The 19,883-nt window shown below is 41.2% G+C and overlaps 1 protein-coding gene across 15 annotated transcripts in view; it reads left to right on the top strand.

The window, feature by feature from the left end:
• The window catches only part of KCNMA1 (potassium calcium-activated channel subfamily M alpha 1), a 775,740-nt gene that overhangs the window by 607,360 nt on the left and 148,497 nt on the right, over positions 1-19,883 (top strand). For all 15 annotated transcript variants that reach the window (XM_088842052.1, XM_088842055.1, XM_088842056.1 and 12 more), the window contains 2 exons: positions 8,956-9,024; positions 18,425-18,511. In XM_088842052.1, the coding sequence (XP_088698178.1) occupies positions 8,956-9,024; positions 18,425-18,511 (156 nt within the window). The remainder of the gene's footprint in view (positions 1-8,955; positions 9,025-18,424; positions 18,512-19,883) is intronic.

Below are 19,883 nucleotides of genomic sequence, written 5' to 3'. Positions count from 1 at the left end.
TAGTCAGTTAGTCATCACTTGTGAAATGAAACACTCCTCACTAGCAAAATGAGGAGTGTTAATGCTTAATTGATGCTTAATTGTATCAGGTTTTACAGCTCAGAAGATGTGTTTAAAATACTGCATGTCTCTCTGTGTCCCCCTGCAGCGGGTGGAACAGTTAAAAGTCATATTTGATGTGGAATATTTCATGCCTGGGTGACTTGAAGAACTCTAACCAGATGTTACCTGGAGTTTTGCACTGCAGCCTGGGTACCAGCCTGGAGGCTTCTATGCAGGTTTAAAACAGTGTGAGGGCTGCAGGATGTAGTTTTCCATTCCCTCATCCACAGGTATTCAGGGCCCCTAACACTGAAAAAGTAATGCTCTCATCCTGGGCTGTTTGGCATGGACAGATCTTTCCAGTGAAGCCACTTGAGGAAACTTAAATTTAAGACTGCCTAGAGAAAGCTAGGAAAGATATGCCCATCTAAATGCAGAGTTCCAAAGAACTGCAAGGAGAGATCAGAAAGCCTTCCTAAGTGAACAGTGCAGAGAAATAAAGGAAAACAATAGAATGGGAAAGAATAGAGATCTCTTCAAGAAAACATAGATACCAAGGGAACGTTTCATTCAAAGATGGGCACAAAAAAGAACAGAAATGATATGAACCTAACAGAAGCAGAAGATTTTGAGAAGAGGTGGTGAGAATACACAGAAGAACTATACAAAAAAAAAAAAAAAATCCTAATGACCCAGGTAACCACGATGGTGTAATACTCACCTAGAGGCAGACATCTTGGAGTGTGAAGTCAAGTGCAAAGCTAGTGGAGATGATAAAATTCCAGCTGAGCTATTTCAAATCCGAAAAGATTATGCTGTTAAAGTACTGCACTCAATATGCCAGCAAATTTGGAAAACTCACTAGTGGCCACAGGACTGGAAAATGTCAGTTTTCATTCCAATCCCAAAGAAGGGCAGTGCCAAAGAATGTTCAGACTACCACACAATTGCACTCATTTCACATACTAGAAAAGTAATGCTCAAAATTCTCCAAGCCAGGCTTCAATAGTATGTGAACTGAGGAATTCCAGATGTTCAAGCTAGATTTAGATAAGGGAGAGGAACCAGAGATCAAATTGCCAACATCTGTTGAATAATAGGAAAAGCAAGAGAATTCCAGAAAAACATCTACTTCTGCTTCATTGACTACAGTAAAGCCTTTGACTATGTGGATCACAAAAACCTGTGGAAAATTCTTCAAGAGATGGGAATACCAGACCACCTTACCTGACTCTTGAGAAATCTGTATGCAGATCAAGAAGCAACAGATAGAATCAGACATGAAAAAATGGGCTGGTTCCAGTTTGGGAAATGCGTATGTCAAGGCTGCATATTGTTACCCTGCTTATTTAACTTATATGCAGAGTACATCATGTGAAATGTTGGGCTGGATGAAGTACAAGCTGGAGTCAAGATTGCCTGGAGAAATATCAATAACCTCAGATATGCAGATGACATCCCTCTTATGGCAGAAAGTGAAAAGGAACTAAAGAGGCTGTTGATGAAGGTGAAAAAGGAGAGTGAAAAAGTTGGCTTAAAATTCAGCATTCAAAAAAATGAAGATCATGGCATTTGGTCCCATCACTTCACGACAAATAGATGGGAAAAAGTGAAAACAGTGTCAGACTTTATTTTCTTGGGCTCCAAAATCACTGCAGATGGTGACTGCAACCATGAAATTAAAGCTGCTTTCTCCTTGGAAGGAAAGTTATGACCAACCTAGACAACATATTAAAAAGCAGAGACATTACTTTACCAACAAAGGTCTATGTAGTCAAATCTATGGTTTTTCCAGTAGTCATATATGGATGTGAGAGTTGGACCATAAAGAAAGCTGAGTGCCGAAGAATTGATGCTTTTGAACTGTGGTGTTGGAGAAGACTCTTGAGAGTCCCTTGGACCACAAGGAGATCAAATCAGTCAATCCTAAAGGAAATCACTCCTGAATATTCATTGGAGGGACTGATACTGAATCTGATGCTCCAATGTTTTGACCACTTGAAGCCAAGAGCTGACTCATTGGAAAAAACCCTGATGCTGGGAAAGATGGAAGGCAGGAGGAGAAGGGGACGACAGAGGATGAGATGGTTGGATAGCATCACAGACTCAATGGACATGAGTTTGAGCAAGCTCCAAGAGATGGTGATGGACAGGGAAGCCTGGGTGCTGCAGTCCATGGGGTCTCAGAGTTGGACACGACTGAGTGACTCAACAACGACAAAGAGAAAGCTGGAACTTCGTGATGGCTCAGACGGTAAAGGATATGCCTGCAATGCGGGAAACGTGGGTTTGGTCCCTGGACCAGGAAGACCCCCTGGAGAAGGGAATAGCCACCCCCTCCAGTATTCTTGTCTGGAGAACTGCATGGGCAGAGGTGACCGGGAAGGTACAGTCGGTTGGGTTGCAAAGAGTCGGAGATGACTTAGCCATTAACACTTCTTTTCAGAGGAAGTTGGGTCTCTTGCCCAATGAAAGCTACAGCTAGTTTAACTTGAGTTCTGTGAAATCATTAGAGATGATTTCTAGAGAAAGACATCAGAATTTGAATGTGGAACAGAAGGAAGTCAGCAGGCTCTATTGTTACATGATAGATTTATTTAGCAGGCTGCAGAAATGAACAGTTTTTGAGAATTTATGGAGAGGCTCAAGTTTCATCTTTAAAAAATATTTTTCCTTGAAGAACCAGCCCTATTCATTCAATTATCTGAGGGTATTATAATTAGGACTGAGCACATAATGACAAGAATACAACATTGATGATTATTTCTACTACAGGGACTCAGAAAGTGACTAGTAATCCTTCAACATGTGAATAAACCAGTGACCATAAAGTCTGTTTAACCTCTTAAAAGCTACAGAAGCCATGACAAGTCTAGAATTCTCTATAGGACAGGTTAGGGAGGCAGTTCAACAGAAAATGCCTGGACTTGACTTGATGCTGGATGTACATAACAAACACACAGTTTATGTTTTATATTTCTGATGAATAATACTCTCAAAGCTTTCTTTAAAAATGCACTTATTGATGCTTTCTGAAAATGCACTTACTGATTTTTAGGCAGATGTTAATTGTCCATTTGAAAGAATGTAATTATATTTACATTCAAGTGTCTTAGGTGTGCAGTGGAAATATTGTGAGTTTGGGTGTGTTTGGAGGTGGGTCTATTCTAAAGCCTCCCCACTCCATCTTTATCAAAGCTACTGGGAAATCTGAACAACATTTTTCATGAGCATTTTAAATCACTTCCATTTTCCTGGTACTGAGTCTCACAAATCCCACTGGTTCAAATCTTCTTTAACTACATGTTTTCATTTTGAGAGCTTATCATTTTAAATCAGAGCTCCTAAATGTGCATCTCCCCTTTTTCTTTTTCTTCGTTTTAGCCCCTAGATCCTAAAGATCTGGTTTCCCAGGGCACAGTGTTCACACCCTCATCTGCTCTGATTACATGTGTCAGCCTGACATTCCCAGGGTGCCTCTGGACAACTGAAGATGGACTGGCGCTTCAGGGTGGAGCTAGGTTTGGAGGGCACAGTGAAAGCTGCCTCTTCTGTCCTTGCCCCTTCACTCCTGGGTGAATCATCTTCAGTAGCCCCAAACAACATCTTTGCATACCCTCCCTGAACATATTAGAAAGTATCAATTCTACAACAGGTTTCTATGCTTAATTCATACAAGCAAGCAGTCTTTCTAGTCACGGGGGCTGATTTAATAGCAAGAACAATTTATTTCCCTCTGGGTAGGTGGAAACAGTTGGACTCTAATTCTTAAGAGCCTTTGTTCAGGAACATCTGGGTCGAAACTACTGTAGTTAACAGATGATGTTGGCAGTTAAAAAAAAAAAAGGCTTTGTATAATGTTGTCAAATTTGGTAGAACTCTACTTAATAATTATCAAGAAAGCAATCTAACTTGTTATTACAACAGTTTTATTGCAGATTGCTGGTTTAAGACCTTTTTGTGACAAGTAGTGCTTTTTTTTTTCCTTGAAAAAAGAATTCATTTCGATTCCCCTGTAATTATTTTTGCAACCAGTGGCAACTTCCTGCCTTGAACATATTGGGACATTTTATTTTAGAAAACAAGAATTAAATTCTTGCTACCTTATGGATGATTTCATCTTGTATATCTCATTGCTGAAACTTCCTGGCTTCCTTCTTGTTCTTTCCCTCACACTAGGCCTCCTTTCTCTTCCTACCCCAGTTCTGTATATGCTCAAGCCATAAGAATGACTCTGAAGATTAGATGAGCAAAACCTATTTTGCTTTACAAAAAAATGGTGTCAAATGATTCAAGTAAATATTTAATTTTAGGACATCAATTCTAAGTAGTCCAAAGGCACATCTTTTGTAACAGGATCTGTGGGGGGTTCCAAGGAGAAATCACTGTCTGTACCTTAGAATTGTACTTACCTCAAGTCACAGCAGATTGAAGGCAAACATTAGATTCCCAGAGCATGTCACTGTTGTTAGTTCCTTCTACACCTTTCTTTTCCTGTCTGCTTCTAATCCACAGGTTAAAAAGCATCTTGTTTCACGATTCTAGACTCACTTCTAATCCTTTTCTGCCTAACTGGACTCTCCTAGTTTACCACTTTATCTGTTGTGGGTCATTCCAGCAGCTCATGAGATTTTGGTTCCTATTGTTTCATACATTTATTTAATCAGCATTTACTGAAAGCTTACTGTTTGTACTTTGAAAAATGCCAGAGAGACAAAGCATATGTCGTGCACTGAAGAAACTCAGTTTGAGGACAGAGAGACAAGTAAACAAACTTGACCACACTCCACCCACTCCCTGTTTACTCACCTTGATTTGCCCTTCCTCCTGGACCCCAACAGAGGTTGTACCCTGACTTTCGCCAGTTTTCTATGGCAGGAACTAATGAAAAACTGTAATTTTAAATAGGGAAAGATGTAGTTCTGTTTCCAGTGTAAATTGTAAATTACTCAAGATTTGTGGAACCAGAGATCAAATTGCCAACATTTGTTGGATCATGGAGAAAGCAAGGGAGTTCCAGAAAAACAACTACTTTTGCTTCATTGACTACACTTAAGCATGTGGCTGTGTGGATCACAACAAACTGTGGAAAATTCTTAAAGAGATGGGAGTACCAGACCATCTTACCTGTCTCCTGAGAAACCTGTATGCAAGTCAAGAAATAACAATTAGAACTGAACATGGAACAAGGGACTGGTTCAAAATTGGGAAGGGAGTATGACAAGGCTGTATATTGTCACTCTGCTTACTTAACATCTATGCAGAGTACATCATGCAAAATGTCAGGCTGGATGAATCATAAACTGGAATCAAAATTTCCAGGAAAAATATCACAATCTTATATATGCAGATGATACCATTCTAACTGCAGAAAGTGAAGAGACATTAAAGATCCTCTTGATGAGGGTGAAAAAAGAGATTTAAAAAGTTGGCTTAAAACTCAACATTAAAAAATCTAAGATCATGGCATCCAGTTCCATCACTTCATGGCAAATAGAAGGGAGAAAAGTGGAAGCAGTGATATTTTATTTTTTTGAACTCCAAAATCACTGGGAAGCAAAAGATTTCATGTGACGTGCTTCATTGTGATACTGCTTTGTTGAGGTGGCCTGGAACTAAACACACAGAACCCAAGATCTCCCTGTGATCACTTTGTTTGTATCACTTAGTCCCTGTCTTCTTAGTCCCTTTGGCCAGTAAACAAAGGCTTGTTTTAAGTCAAAGAGTTCTTGAAAGAGGCCTCTCTACACCCACATAGAATCATTTTAGATTTGGATTTGAAAGTTACAAAAGAAGACTCAGTTCTGCTGGTCCGTCCTGGGCTAGTGTCCTTCCTAGCACAAAGCCATGTAGATTTTAATGACTTTTCTGAGTTATAAAGTGGCTTTCTTTTTATATAGAGTTAGAAAATGGTATTGTAGTAGCTAGGCAGACATGATTCACCCTAACTATGAACTATTTCTTCCCTTCTCAGCAATACGATCAGGTCATTAAAGCAATTAAGGTCCTTGATGCCAAGAACCATCAGAATCCCAAATGGGAGTGGCTATTGCTCGAAGGATTTCAACAAATCAGCCTCTTCATGATCTGTACTGAGTTAAGATCAGCCTTCTCCTCAAGTCTGGCTCTTGGTTGCTATTTACATTAAAAAGTGGTTACTTAATCTGGTAATTTATTTCAACAAATATTGCATAAGCCATCTGATATTTTAAACAGTTTAAGCTCCAGCGGTAACAGCCCCATAAACGGTGGGTGTTAGTGTGATGCTCTATCGAACATAAGTTAAGAAGAGCACTTTTCCGGCTGTAGTTGGATATGTGGGTTGGTGTTTCAGCAACCTGCATATTCAGCACAAAGCCCAGGTCGTTAGAGTCTGCTAGCAGGAATCAGAAAACCTGCAAATCACCGGGAGAGTCCGAAAGTGCCTGGTTGCAAGTGGTCCTCTGAAATCTGACTGTCTGTTGAAAGCAGTGTGGGGGACCATGACTTCCCAGGCAGGAATGAACAGCTGGCCTTGTTCCCACCAGAGAGCCTGAGGCCTTCACCAGCACGTTACCTGCAAGCAACACGTCCACAGGTTCCGTGCATCTCATGATGTCACTTTTCTATTTAGAACCAACCCAGAGCCTCCCAGGCCACTTGGAATAAGCTGCAGACTCCTTGCTGTGGCCGGCAAAGTCTTCATGGTCTAGTTCCCACCTCTCTCCCTGACCTGGTTACTGGCACTCTGCTGTCACTCCGCTTCGTGACTGTCACTCTCTTCACTCAGCTGCAGCCTCACTGGTTGTGATGCTGGCCCCTAAACAGTGTGGCTCCCTTTTTACCTCAGGGCCTTTGCACCTGCCGTTTCCACGCCCTAGAAAGCTCTTTGCCCAGATCCCCGCATTGCCTGCCCCTTTTCGTCACGTTCCAGTGCTCTGTGCTCTCGTTTTACTTTTTCAGAAAGGACCTCCTGGACCATCACAGATAACGTACCTCCCTAGTGACTCTTTAACCTCTTAGGTGCTTTATTTTCTGCACAGTATTTGTCCTTATCTGGAAAGGTATTCTGTATTCACTGGTATATTTGGTCATTGCCTGTCTACCCCAATATAAAATAGGCTTCACTGGGGACAAAGATGTTGTATATCCTGCCAGGTATGAGCTGGGGACTTAGGGCAAGTTACACGGGCTTTCTGAGCCTTAGTTTCATCACGTGTAAAATAGAACCATCAATGTGTGCTTAGTTGTTCAGTCGTGTCCGGCTCTTTGAGACCCCCCATGGACTGTTGCCCACCAGATTCCTCTGTCCATGGGGATTCTCCAGGCAAGAATACTGGAGTGGGTTGCCATGCCCTCCTCCATGGGATCTTTCCAACCCAGGGATCGAACCCAGGTCTCCCACATTGCAGGCAGGTTCTTTACCAATTGAGCTACCAGGGAAGCCCAGAAACACCAATGGAAGTCTGAATAACTGGGATCATATCTCCCTCTTAGGGATATTATGGGGATGAAATGAGAACACCAAGAGCCTGACCTATGACCCAGCACCTCCTCCCCCTCACAATGCTGAAGCATTGTGAATAACCATCAACTCATTTCTCAATCTGTCGGTCAACCAATGTTTTTCTATCTAAAAGTCCTTAAAGCATGAGTGATAATGCCCATTTAGGAAAGTTGTGATACATAATGTATATAATTCTTTGTTAGTTTATGTGAGCTTTTATTTCTATGAGTCTATAAATATATGTTTTCACTGTATCAGGTTATTTACATGTTTGTACCCACAAAATAATATTCATTGATCTATCTTGAAATATTCTTCAAAAAGTCATTTTGAATGCTAATACTATACTGTATGCTATTTTATCTTTGCCTTTTTATTGGGCATTTAGGTTACTTTCAGTTTTTTTTACTCTGTATTAGTAGTACTTTCATGAGCATCTTTATGCATAAGTATTTTATTGAACTTTTTTTTGTTGTTCTCTTAGAACCGAACATGAGTAAGCAGAACTCATTCATTTCTTGAGTTTTCTGTATCAGCTTCAATGTACAGTACTGTGGGGAATTCCAAACAAGTCCATAACTCTTGAAGAAGTTGCACTGGTTGAGGAGATAAAGTTCAGACCCATGAAACAGTAGGAGGCAACCACAGCCCGTATAAAGTCAACTAAGGGCTAAACGACGTGGTTGCACACAAGGTGCTGGAGGTGTTCTGAGACAGAAAATCAGAGAGTGACAGTAGTTTGAGAAGGCCTACATGGAAGGTCCAATTTGACTTGGGCCTGGAGATTGGGTTGGGAGCAGAGGAGGCCTTCCGTGTGAGTGAAGACCTGAAGGCAGGAGCCAGCTAGCCTCCGTGCAGTCTGGACTGCGGGTAGGAGCACCCGACAGATGCGGTGGGAGAGCTTGGATGGAGCCAGGAGTAGCAGTGCCGTCATCATGTGCTGGGCACTTACACGGAGGCTAAGGGTTATTACCATCATTCCAAGCGCATAGGGGTCTGCTCAGAACAACAATATGAGCCATTTGTACAAAAGACTTAAATGGAATCCAAATAACAGGTCCAGCTGCTCCAAATACCTCCCTCCCCCTGTAGTTAACATTTTACTGCCCAACCGAGTAACTAATGAATCTGGCCCAGCATAAATCCCCAGGCAGAAATCCCTGCTTGGGGTGTGTGTCTAGACATCCAGACCTGAGTGCAATTTGCACTTTGAACATTCAGCACCTTATCACTTGTGAGAAATCAAGTTTAATGGGGAGGATGGGGAGGTGTGGCTCCTAGCCCCCTCCCTCTAGCACACAGACTGTCGAATAGAGGTCCCTTGGATAATGACCGCATTAGGAGATGGAAAGGTCGTAACAGTGTTTGTTGTGTGGCTCTGGTCATTTGGAAGCACTGACTGGGAAGCACTTTCCGTCTCATTGCAGGCTGTGTTTTGTGAAGCTCAAGCTTCTCATGATAGCCATTGAGTACAAGTCCGCCAATCGAGAGAGCCGGTAAGTTCGCCGTGACCCAGTGCCCAGCTGATGTTTATGATGGTGAGCATGCAGGCTGGGAACATTCGGTTCACTTCTTTCTTAATGCGTTATTTATTTGTTTGGAACCCTAATGCAACACTTCTCTGACTTAAAGTCACATTTCAAGGTGTATTTAACTAGACCCTGCCACTTCTATCCCAGACACACCTGGCATCTCAAACCCCACTGGAGAGACCGTTTCTCCAGGGGAGAGGAGTGAGGCATCCAGATCTCCATCTGATCACACCAACTTACACTTTTCACCCTCTAAATATAAAACTAGGGACAGACCTGTCCTTAAACCCATGTTTACTGCTGTGAGCAAAAAAGCAGGTGGACTCTGGCCTCCTTCAAAGCAGGCATGGGGCAGAGCCGTGATGGGAGATCACAGCTCTCTTGGAGCCAAATTACAAGCAGCCTATTGTGTACCATATGTGTTTCTCCCGGTGCAACTGAAATCCAGGTGGCAGAATATCAACTTCATGTAAATTAGCCCAGAGAACAGGGCTTGGAGACAGGAGCCCTCTTTATTTATTTATTTTGTACTTAATTATGTGTAAATCAGACTGATGAGGGACCGGGTCTGGTCAAAATAGATAACACTCTAGTCGATATATGAGTTTGTGCTGGAAGGAGGAAGCATTGCCATTAACAGGGAATTTTTGTTGGAGTACTGGATGCATTACAGATAAAAGAGAGATGACTTTTTGCTCCTCAATTCTTATCAATAGCTTCAGAAGAAGGAGAGCTTACTGAGAAGTGCTCAGGCTTATGTCTGTTGAACTGGCATCCATGTTAAAAGGTTTACCTGTAGGTGTCCAAGGGAATGGTGGAAATATCCTCCAACATATGCCTTATTAACTGAGTGCAGGGCAAGACTAGAAGGTTCCTGCTATCATCATCTAAGAAGTTTCCATTGTCTGAGTGAATGACTCAATAAAGCCAAACTTTCAAATATGTAGCCCATGTCTCTATGACCCAAACACAAACAAACAAACAAAATCAAACACTGGATTGTAAGCCAGTCAATCCAGTGTTCTCTGTTACCTTAACCACCAGATCAGATTGCTCACAAAGTCAATCTGATCACATATTAAACTATTTTGAATATCCAAATCAACCAGAAGGAAGACAAAATGGTAGATTTGGTGACCACATGGTAGACCATGGTCTTAGCAGTTGATGACTATTTATGTAGATGTACATTTTTCTTCTCTGTGCTGGCAAAGTGAAGAATATTATTTGCAAAACACCCGAGAGTTCTTGGCTATTTGCTGTTCAACAGATAAAGTGGATGTTTCTGGGGTTGTTGCTTGCCCATGTTGTTGCCAATATACCCCTGTACCTGTGTAGGGGAAAATGTGTATTCTGGGTTTCTGCAAATGATATTCTCATGTTGCCAAGTTAGTAAATCTTTGTATAATTTAGTGTTCTCGATATATCACTTCCGTGCATCTCTAAGGAAAAAAATGTCATCATGTGGGTGATGCTGAAGAGTGTTTCTCAGCCATTCTGGAATAATTCCATGGCAGGAGACTGCACCCTGAGCCTTAACCAGCCATCTCCCACCTGCCATTTTTTGGTCACAAAGGAGGGAGAGAGAAAGACTGTTAACGGTTTCAATGTGAATCCGCTGTCACCGTTCTAAGAAAAATAACTCAGTGCTCTCCCTGAAGGCACAATCTTTTATTTGATAGGTGCTCCAATTAATTCACAAATCAGAGATGTTTTCAACAAAGCCATATTTGTACATACAGAGAGCTTTTAGAATTTCCTTTTTCAGAAAAGGGAGAAAAGAACCAATAAGACTCGAGTTTAGCTTTCTGTCTATAGCTGCCAGCTTTAATCCTCAAACGTGGCTTGGTCTCAGTGTGGAAGCACATTGGTTCTTGTGGAAAAAGGTGTGTTGGAGGGAATGTGGATCATGCCTCCGAGAAAACACAGGACTCAAACACAATATCCATGTTAAAAAGAACTGAGCTTCTGACCCTTCCTGAGATAATCATTTTGATTTTGTTCTTCATTTAAAGATGTCCCATTTGCCTTCCTCCCCATTTCCTAAGTGACTGGGTGTTAACATTCAGAGGACCGTGCCCCACTTCTCTTTTCCGCCCTACCCCGTGCCTCTGGCCTGTGTGAACTGCCTCCTTTGTTGCTGTTTCACCCCCATGATACTGTTCCCATGCTTTGCCACAAAACCTTGTTTTCACATGCACCCTTCAAATAACTTGAAACAAAGGTTTTATTCCTTCTTTCCTTCTGGTGTCAGTCAATTGATTATCCAATTGTTTGATTTTCAATTCTTTTCTTGTCGTTTTGCAGAAGCCGAAAGCGGTATGCTCTCTTCGTTAACTTTCCTCCCAACTTCCACCCTCCGTCTTCACGTCTAACCACAGGACTAACCCTTTGCCAAGAATTCAGGAAGATAGAGATTATATATATGTGTACATATATATAATCTCATTCCCTTGTCTAGCCCCGTATATACATATATATATATATGTGTGTGTATATATGTGTTTTTATACACAAACGTCTCTCCAACCAGAGTCCATAAAAGCTGAAAGTAGCATATTGCTTTTCTTGTTTGATTTGTTGATTCTTTTGGATCATGCACTAACTTCTTTGCAGGAAACCTACACAAAACAAAGGCCCAATCCTGTTTTCAGTCATGGCACCAGCGATGGGAACAAATGCTAATAGAGCTGACAAAGGAGAACGCGTCTCTGCAGCCCTTGGTGTCTCTTTCTGTCCTGTCCTCATGTGTTTTGGTGCCGTTTGTCTGCATACCACATCCACATTCCCAGTGACCTCCTCTGCCCTGTGCCCGATTTCCAGTTTGTAGACAAAATTGTGTCCTTTTATCCACAAAACAGAGACCAAGCCCTTACGCTTAACTCTCTTTCCTTATGCTAATTTTGATGATAACATGTGACGTACTTTCTCCCGGGGCCAGTACTCAGTACAGACTTAGAATGCTGCTGCTCACTTGCCAGGTCATCACATTTGATTTACCGAATGAGTACTGTTTATTGAAGTGAACTCATGTTTCTCTTTCTTCCCAATGTGTTTGGGCATATTTCTTAATATGAAGTATCTCCATTTTCACCATGTGACCTCACCCTGTTTTGCTGCTGTTTTATGTTGCACGAAGCACGACCAAATCCTCATCGATAGATTTTTTTCACCCCAACTTTTTGGGTTAATATTTGCAGTGTTGTTTTCTCAAAGACAGTATTGTTGAAAACATACTATTGAGATGCCTCCTTGTTCATCTTCTCTAGAGTTGTTTTGTTCTGTGGTTGTAATCACTGTCATGTGTTTTTGTTTGTAATTGTGTGTGTGTGTCTATCTGAAACTCTCCAAAATCAGATTCTTCTGTGATTTTCTTGAGTAGAGGTGGCTTCCTGTCAGTTTGGTATTATTGATATGATCCAACTGCAAGAAGTTACTGCAACACTTTGCATCTTCAAAGGTCCACAGTGGTTGCACCTCTGCTGTTGGCTTTTGGCCATTGAACCCTTTTATCTTGTGATGAGGCATGTTGTGATATAGGCATGACTTGTCCTGAAGTGTATCAGAAAGTGACATAGTTTGCTCCCAGAACCAAATATCCAGCATGGTCCTTCCCAAACGAACTCTCTTTCCCATCCCATATGGCTACTGTTTTCCTTATGTACAAAATAGATTTTAAAATGACATTTCTAAAATTACTGAGATGGATTCAGGCTAAACAAGTCCTTGCCCCTGTCATTGGCCAACCACAGAGGTGGTCATTTGAGTGTGACCAACTGGGAGCAATCTTTATTATGCTGTCTCTGTGTAAGTGAATTGGGCTGAAATATACTGAAGCATGGAATACACACCGTGCCCTTATATATATTTTATAGGAAAAGTGCGTGTGTCTAGTTGTGTGGGACTCTAGCAGAATATATTTTAAACCCAAGAAGAAATGAAAAGTTCCAGAAAGTCAATAAGAGTTGTGATTTGGGGTTTCTTTAGGCTGTGCCTGAACATAGCCCATAAACTGCAGGGCAACCACTGGTCAAACAAAGTCCCACCCAATAGCAATCTCTGTGACCTTGTGTGGTCAGAAAGACTGCCCCTCAGTGGCATGATTCATCTGGACACAGGGTGAACTAAAGTGCTGCTGCTAAGTCACTTCAGTCGTGTCCGACTCTGTGTGACCCCATAGACGGAAGCCCACCAGGCTCCCCCGTCCCTGGGATTCTCCAGGCAAGAACACTGGAGTGGGTTGCCATTTCCTTCTCCAATGTGTGAAAATGAAAAGTGAAAGTGGAGTCGTTCAGTTGTGTCCGACCCTTGAACTAAAGTGCTAGTTCAAGAACTAAAGTGCTAGATGGTCCTTATCTTTTTGCTCTAGTTCATGAAGTCCCATTAGCTTGCTAGACACAAATATAATTACCATGTTATCAAGTACAAACTGTTTTCTCATGTGAGTGATATTTTTGTAATTGCTCAGGGAATGGTACGCTACACCTATCAAAATTGAGGGGAAGGAGGAGAGACATACACATCTGTCATATTTATCCATAATGGATAAAAAGTTTGCTTTAAAAAAATGTGTTTCAGTCGAATGACTAATCCTTGGTTGTCTCCAAAAATAGCAACCAAGTAAAGTTTATGATGATTGAAGAAGGGATAACTAGATGTTTCCCAGTTGTTATGCGTAAGTGGTGGAGAAAGGGAACAAATCATTTTGCTATCAAGCCCCAAATCCCCAGGAGTGTGGTCACTCCTTTGATAGGCCCAACTGGTGAGAATTGCAGCTTGGTCTTTGGAAGAACATCTGTGACTACCTTTCTCTTTATTAGAGAAGGAAAGAGACATTTCTGTAACTAAGGCCACTGCTTATGGGCTTCATTCATTCAAGAGAGTTGAAATGTGCCTATTGCAGGCAGGGCTTTAAGCTGATTACTATGAGAAACTTGCTTATAAAAGTAAATAAAATAGGATTATGGTTTTAAGTCTTTTATTTAATTATGTTTTCCCTACAGAAAATAAATATTTGCTCCATAGGGTGTATAAGGAACCAAAAAATAAGTCTAGATACAAAACTAGGAAAAAGAGAGGGAGAGGAAGAATCCTTGGGGAAGGGATCACATACCAGCCCTTTGCCTCCAGCTGTTACTGAATGTTTTCAGTTGAAATTAACAAGGTCATAGGAAAAAAAGAGGATCATTTATAGTTCCTTGAATTAAGAAAAAGTCCACCCCTACCAAGAAGATGTCCCCATTGGAATTCTGTTAATTGATATATAGGCTTTTTTTTCTTAGAGATTTCCTTGATTCTTCACATGACACATCTTGAAGTTTATCTCTGATAAGCTAGTGAATTAGACAAAATTGGAGAAAAGCCTGATTTAAAGTGAAGCACAGGGAGGGAGACTTTTGGCAGCCATAAAAGCCAAACAAACTTAACGTCTTTTGAGATCAAAGACCTTTGGAAAGATTTACATATTCCCATTAGAAGGTCAATAGCATATTCTAAGGGTAGCAAGCATTTGGCAGGAAAAAAAGTTACTTCTGTCTAGGATCCTTATCTTTTTATAGTTTCAAAGAGAGGAGGATTTAATGGATTTAAACTTTCTAGATTTGGAATGTGGATAGAAGACTCACTGTCTAAAATATCAAGAAGAGTAATAGATTTCCTTAAAGAGACTTTGAAACTTTGTACCCTTACACAGGAAGTGTTATATGCAATGGTCCCTTGAAATCAGGGGCACGTGCTTCATTCAGTTCAGTTCAGTTCAGTCGCTCAGTCATGTCCGACTCTCTGCGACCCCATGAATCACAGCACGCTAGGCCTCCCTGTCCATCACCAACTCCTGGAGTTCACTCAAACTCATGTCCACAGAGTCGGTGATGCCATCCAGCCATCTCATTGTCTGTCGTCCCCTTCTCCTCCCGCCCCCAACCTTTCCCAGCATCAGAGTCTTTTCCAGTGAGTCAACTTGTCACATGAGGTGGCCAAAGTATTGCAGTTTCAGCTTTAGCATCAGTCTTTCCAATGAACACCCAGGATTGATCTCCTTTAGAATGGACTGGTTGGTTACCAAACCCTTAAATCTATGAGTGGAATCCAGCACAACAAACTTCTTTGTGTATCTAGATTTCTTTCCTTCATTATTCTCAAGAGCTGAGCTCAGTCTTTTGATTCCCACCCAGAAGGCTGCCTTAGCCCGAGCAGGATACTGCAAATGATGCAGCCTTGAATCTCACACAGAGATGATGTGAAGCCTCCCCTCCTGTCCAAAAGAGAACAAAAGGGCATCCTAGAATCACACGGTCAGTGATGCCTTTGGAGGTGCTTACAGTGCCTTACACAATCAGCCATGAGGTTTAAAGAACAGGGAGATACTCCACTGTGCAGCCAAAAGCCAGTCCATATGAACCCACCTCCAGATATGGCATGGGAATAAAAATGCTCTGGATATCTCAGTCAGTACAGAGGTCTTCCAGTAAGATGCCTCCTAGGTACTTTATTAGCACCAAAGATCAAACGGAGAGCAGTGATGCTCTGAGAGATGTCTCCCTCTTGTTTAGTTGTCATTACCTTGCTTATTAATAATAGTGACCATGTATAAAGGACCTGCTTTGTGACCCCTCACTCAGCACATAGTATGTATGGTATGTGCTTTAATTCTCTTTGTGACACTGTAAGCTAGCAATTATTCCCCCCATTTTACAGATGAGGAGAGTGAGGTTTATCAGCAGGTCCATGCCCAAGGCCAGGACCTGAACTCGGCTGTCCGACACACACACCTGTTCCCTTAACCAACACAGGCATCGAAACTGAGATTTGAACACTAATGTGCCTTACATCAGTGCCCAAAATCTTTCCTCTCTGCCACACTGACTTGACTAAAGCAAGCTTGAAGGCTGTAATAAATTATCTCAACCTGCTGTCTCCAGAATGACAGTCCCAAATCCTCACTGTACGCCTGTTCTTATTCATTGTTGCTAAAGAACAAAGGAAATGAAAAGAAACTTTCCATTGATAGGAACCGTGACACAATGGGCTTGATCACTGGAGTGCAATTAATGAAGCATATGATGCAAAAAAAAAGGAAACAGGGTTTTGTGTGAGGCTTGTTTTGCTTCTATATGTCACCCAGACATTGATGAGTGTCAAATTTCCCCTTTTGAATTGCATTGTTAAAACTATGATAGGATTTCTTTTTCACTCAGAAGCTTCTTTTACATCCTCAAATGAATACACATCAAAATGTAGGCTTATTCAACTTCAAGAAATTAGTTCCTTTAAACTCCAGAAGGACTCAGAATTTTCATGTATATTCCTGTATATTATTCTGGAGTGTACAGTTCTTCTCCCTATAATAACTATCTAATTATGGCCGAGGTATTTTGGTATGAAGTTCTATGTTCCATTCTACAGGGCCAGCTAAAGTGACGATTTCATTAAAAATGAAATACACTTTTGGCTTTTTTTGCAATAATAAATTAAAAAAGCTAATATACATTAGCTTTCTATGCATCATCTCCCTTAATCCTTTGAAAAAAGTGAAACAGACTATGCTTATCTTCATCTTGTATGTGAGGAAGTTGAGTTCTAGGGAGGATTAGTAAGTTGCCCAAAGTCAGACAGTAACTAATGGTGGGGTTGGCATTTGGACCCAATTTCTTACTGCAGAACTAGGGCACAGAAGAACTGCCATACAGCACAGTCATGAGGATAAGAAATGTGCAAAATCCAGCCTTCTGCTTTTCTAAAACATCCCATTTAATTGACTTTGAAACAGGGACCCATTGAAACTGTGATAAGCTCTGACCCTCCTCCTCTGTAATGGTGAAAAGTCAGAGGCCTGCTAAACCAAGGTGAAGCGTGGTTGAAGGGTGTGTTCAGGAGGAGCCTGTACAGAGCTCCTGCCCCTTGCACACTGTGCTTTAGTGTGACCTGCTGCTTCCTGACTGGTGAGGAATCTCACTGTTGCCTGTGGTTCTAGGGCCGAACACTCAAATCTCCATAGACACTTGCTATCATTTAGTTTTAATCACAGTGATCTCACAGGATCGGTTTCTTCCTGTCAGGTCTTGTTATTGGTAATAATTGATGCTTCTGTGACCGCAAACATTTTGCAATAGTGATCTGCTCTGAGTTCTCCAAAGAGAACAAAAGTTCACCTGGGTCCTTCCTGTCTTGCTACAGATGCATTACTGTGCTGGCCATGGCACTTTTCTGGAATGGTTTTACCAGCAGTAAAAGATGACATCTTAAATGCCACCCTCCATTTTGATTGTTTTAGACAGTTGAGGAGTTCCTTTAGCCTGATTCCAGACATCTATTACCATAAACACCAACTTTTCAGATCAACAAATAACTCTGTGGTATCTAGTGCTGCATTTACAATGCCTCGATTCTGTGTCCCTTAAGCTCAAGGCCTCATCTCTGTCTCTGTGTAAAATAGTCTGTATTCTGCTTTTGATCTGAAGACAGTTAAGTTTGTTTGTTTCATCCATTTATTAGATTAAGATACATTTATCTCTTCTGTCAGTCCAAACACAGCTTGGTCAGCTAATCTATTTATACCACTTTGAAATAGGACAGTGTATATTTAGGTTTATACTTCCCCCATGGGGGAAGTTTTTTTTAGGGATAATTTGCATTTGTTTTTTCTAATTACAGGTTGGCCCCAATCAGGATATACTAGACACATACGTTATTCAAACACTCCCATACATTTTTGTAAACAGCAGACTGGAATCATTCCAACTGCTGGAATTTTTTTTTTTTCCCTCATTGTCAGGGTAGATCCAATTCTTTCTACCTAGGCTGCACATGGAATCCACTTCCAGGTCCGTATCAATGTTTGGCAGATATTCTGTTTGCTTCTACATTGATTACAGGCATCCCGTACCATTCCCTGCAGTAATATGTGGTGTGTATACATGTATGTTTCTGTATGCATATAGGGGTCCCATTAATACCCTGCCATCTAATGGAAAATCAGTATAACCATAGCTCTGTTAGACCAATAGCACTCAACACTGACCATCAACAGTAATTTCCAAAACAATACATGATTAGGAACTTTGCCTGAAACCAGAAGCCCATGGCAATCCCATTGTACAAACTCAGCCCTAAAATCTGGATTTGCTTTGATATCTGCAACCGGGAGTGTGCCAGCCTGGGAACCTGGCAGCAGAACTTTTATGATGGCATCATCCAATTAAATGTGTAGGGCCATGGAGATCAGGCTCTAGACAGAATCTTCTGGGAAAGCATTAGACTAGTGGGCCCCCTATAACGTTAACAATATGGTGTAGCCTTTAAGGTTTTCTTCAGAACATGACCTCATAACTATGTCTTTTTTGTTTGTTTTTGTTTCACTGAGCAGTATATTAATTAATCCTGGAAACCATCTTAAGATCCAAGAAGGTACTTTAGGATTTTTCATCGCAAGTGATGCCAAAGAAGTTAAAAGGTAAGAGTTTATTTTCACTTGCCTTCCTTTTTGGCTCAGCTGTATCTATCTCCGTGCACTGAGATATGCTTTCAATGTGTACTGGGCCCTAACCCCAGAAGTGCTTAACATATCTGTTTCCATCAAATGGTGCTGAACCTTAGGAAAAAGTGATTGTGCTTTGACATGCTTCCATGGACTCCTCACCACACAATGAGTTCCATACCTTTGAATTAGAATAATAACATTTTAGACCTAGGAGACCCTAGATACCTGGTCTTGCATTTTCCAAGTGAAGAAACTGAGTCTTAGGGAGATTAAGCGATTGTTTAAGATCATCCTAATTCCTGATGACCCAGGACAACATAGGACAATGGCCCCTCATCTAGTGCTCTTAACATTATCCAGGCAAATTTACTTGAGAAGTCTCCATTTTCTACTTTAAGTGTCAAATGGAATCTCAAAAAAGTTTGGACTAATTTCAGATGAAATGCCAAACTGGCTATTTTACTATTGGTGGCCTTTCTAGGTAAGTGACTGACTTTGTCAGGTTTAATTCTTAAGCCTCTGTAGGTACAATCCAGGATTTCATTGGCCTCAATGTTTCATGACACTTTTGTTCATATTCTCAAACCTGTTTAAACAGCCCAGGAAACCATTGAACTTTCTGCAGAATTCCATGGAGTATTGTTATATTTGATTGTAGCCTGTGAACTAGAAAAAATTTACTAACAGAAAAATTTGACTCAGATGGTCAGAAAGGTCACTCAGCTCAAGGACAATGTTACATAAAATATCTTAAATAAATGATGAATTGTTCAGGTGTGTCATTTTTATATTAAGCCTATTGTCTTCACTGGGCTTCCCAGGGGCTCAGTGGCAAAGAATCTGCCTGCCAATACAGGAGACACAGTTTTGATCCCTGGATTGGGAAAATCTCCTGGAGGAGGAAATGGCAACCCATTCCAGTATTCTTGCCTAAAAAAGTCCCATGGACAGAGGAACCTGGTGATCTCCAGTCCATAGGGTCACAAAGAATCGGAAACAACTTAGTGACTGAGCATAAGAACATTGTCTTCATCCAGTGAGCTCCTATTCAAAATCAGGCTGGTGCTGGGTATTCTACAGTCTTTGTTGCTAGTCCTCAAAATAACCTGGTGAGGTTGGTCTTCTGAAACTCTCCAGGCTTCAGTTTCCTCATCTGTGAAATTGAGACAAATGATTTGTACAAGGCCATGCAGCATATAAGCAAGTGGCAGAGCCCAACTGGAACTGGTCTTTCCTTTTCTAAGGAAATTTTTGACCACAGTTAGAAACACTAGCAAATTTGTATGCAGAGTTCCATGTGGGCCAGCTGTGTTCTAAGTTCCAGTTACCAGATGAACTCATTTAA

This window comes from Moschus berezovskii, chromosome 12 (assembly GCF_049115385.1).
Source record: "Moschus berezovskii isolate FMDL1 chromosome 12, NW_MosBer_1.0, whole genome shotgun sequence".
Lineage (NCBI taxonomy): Eukaryota > Metazoa > Chordata > Mammalia > Artiodactyla > Moschidae > Moschus > Moschus berezovskii.
Note: the sequence above shows the minus strand (reverse complement) of the source record. Positions and strands in the feature narration are given on the sequence as shown.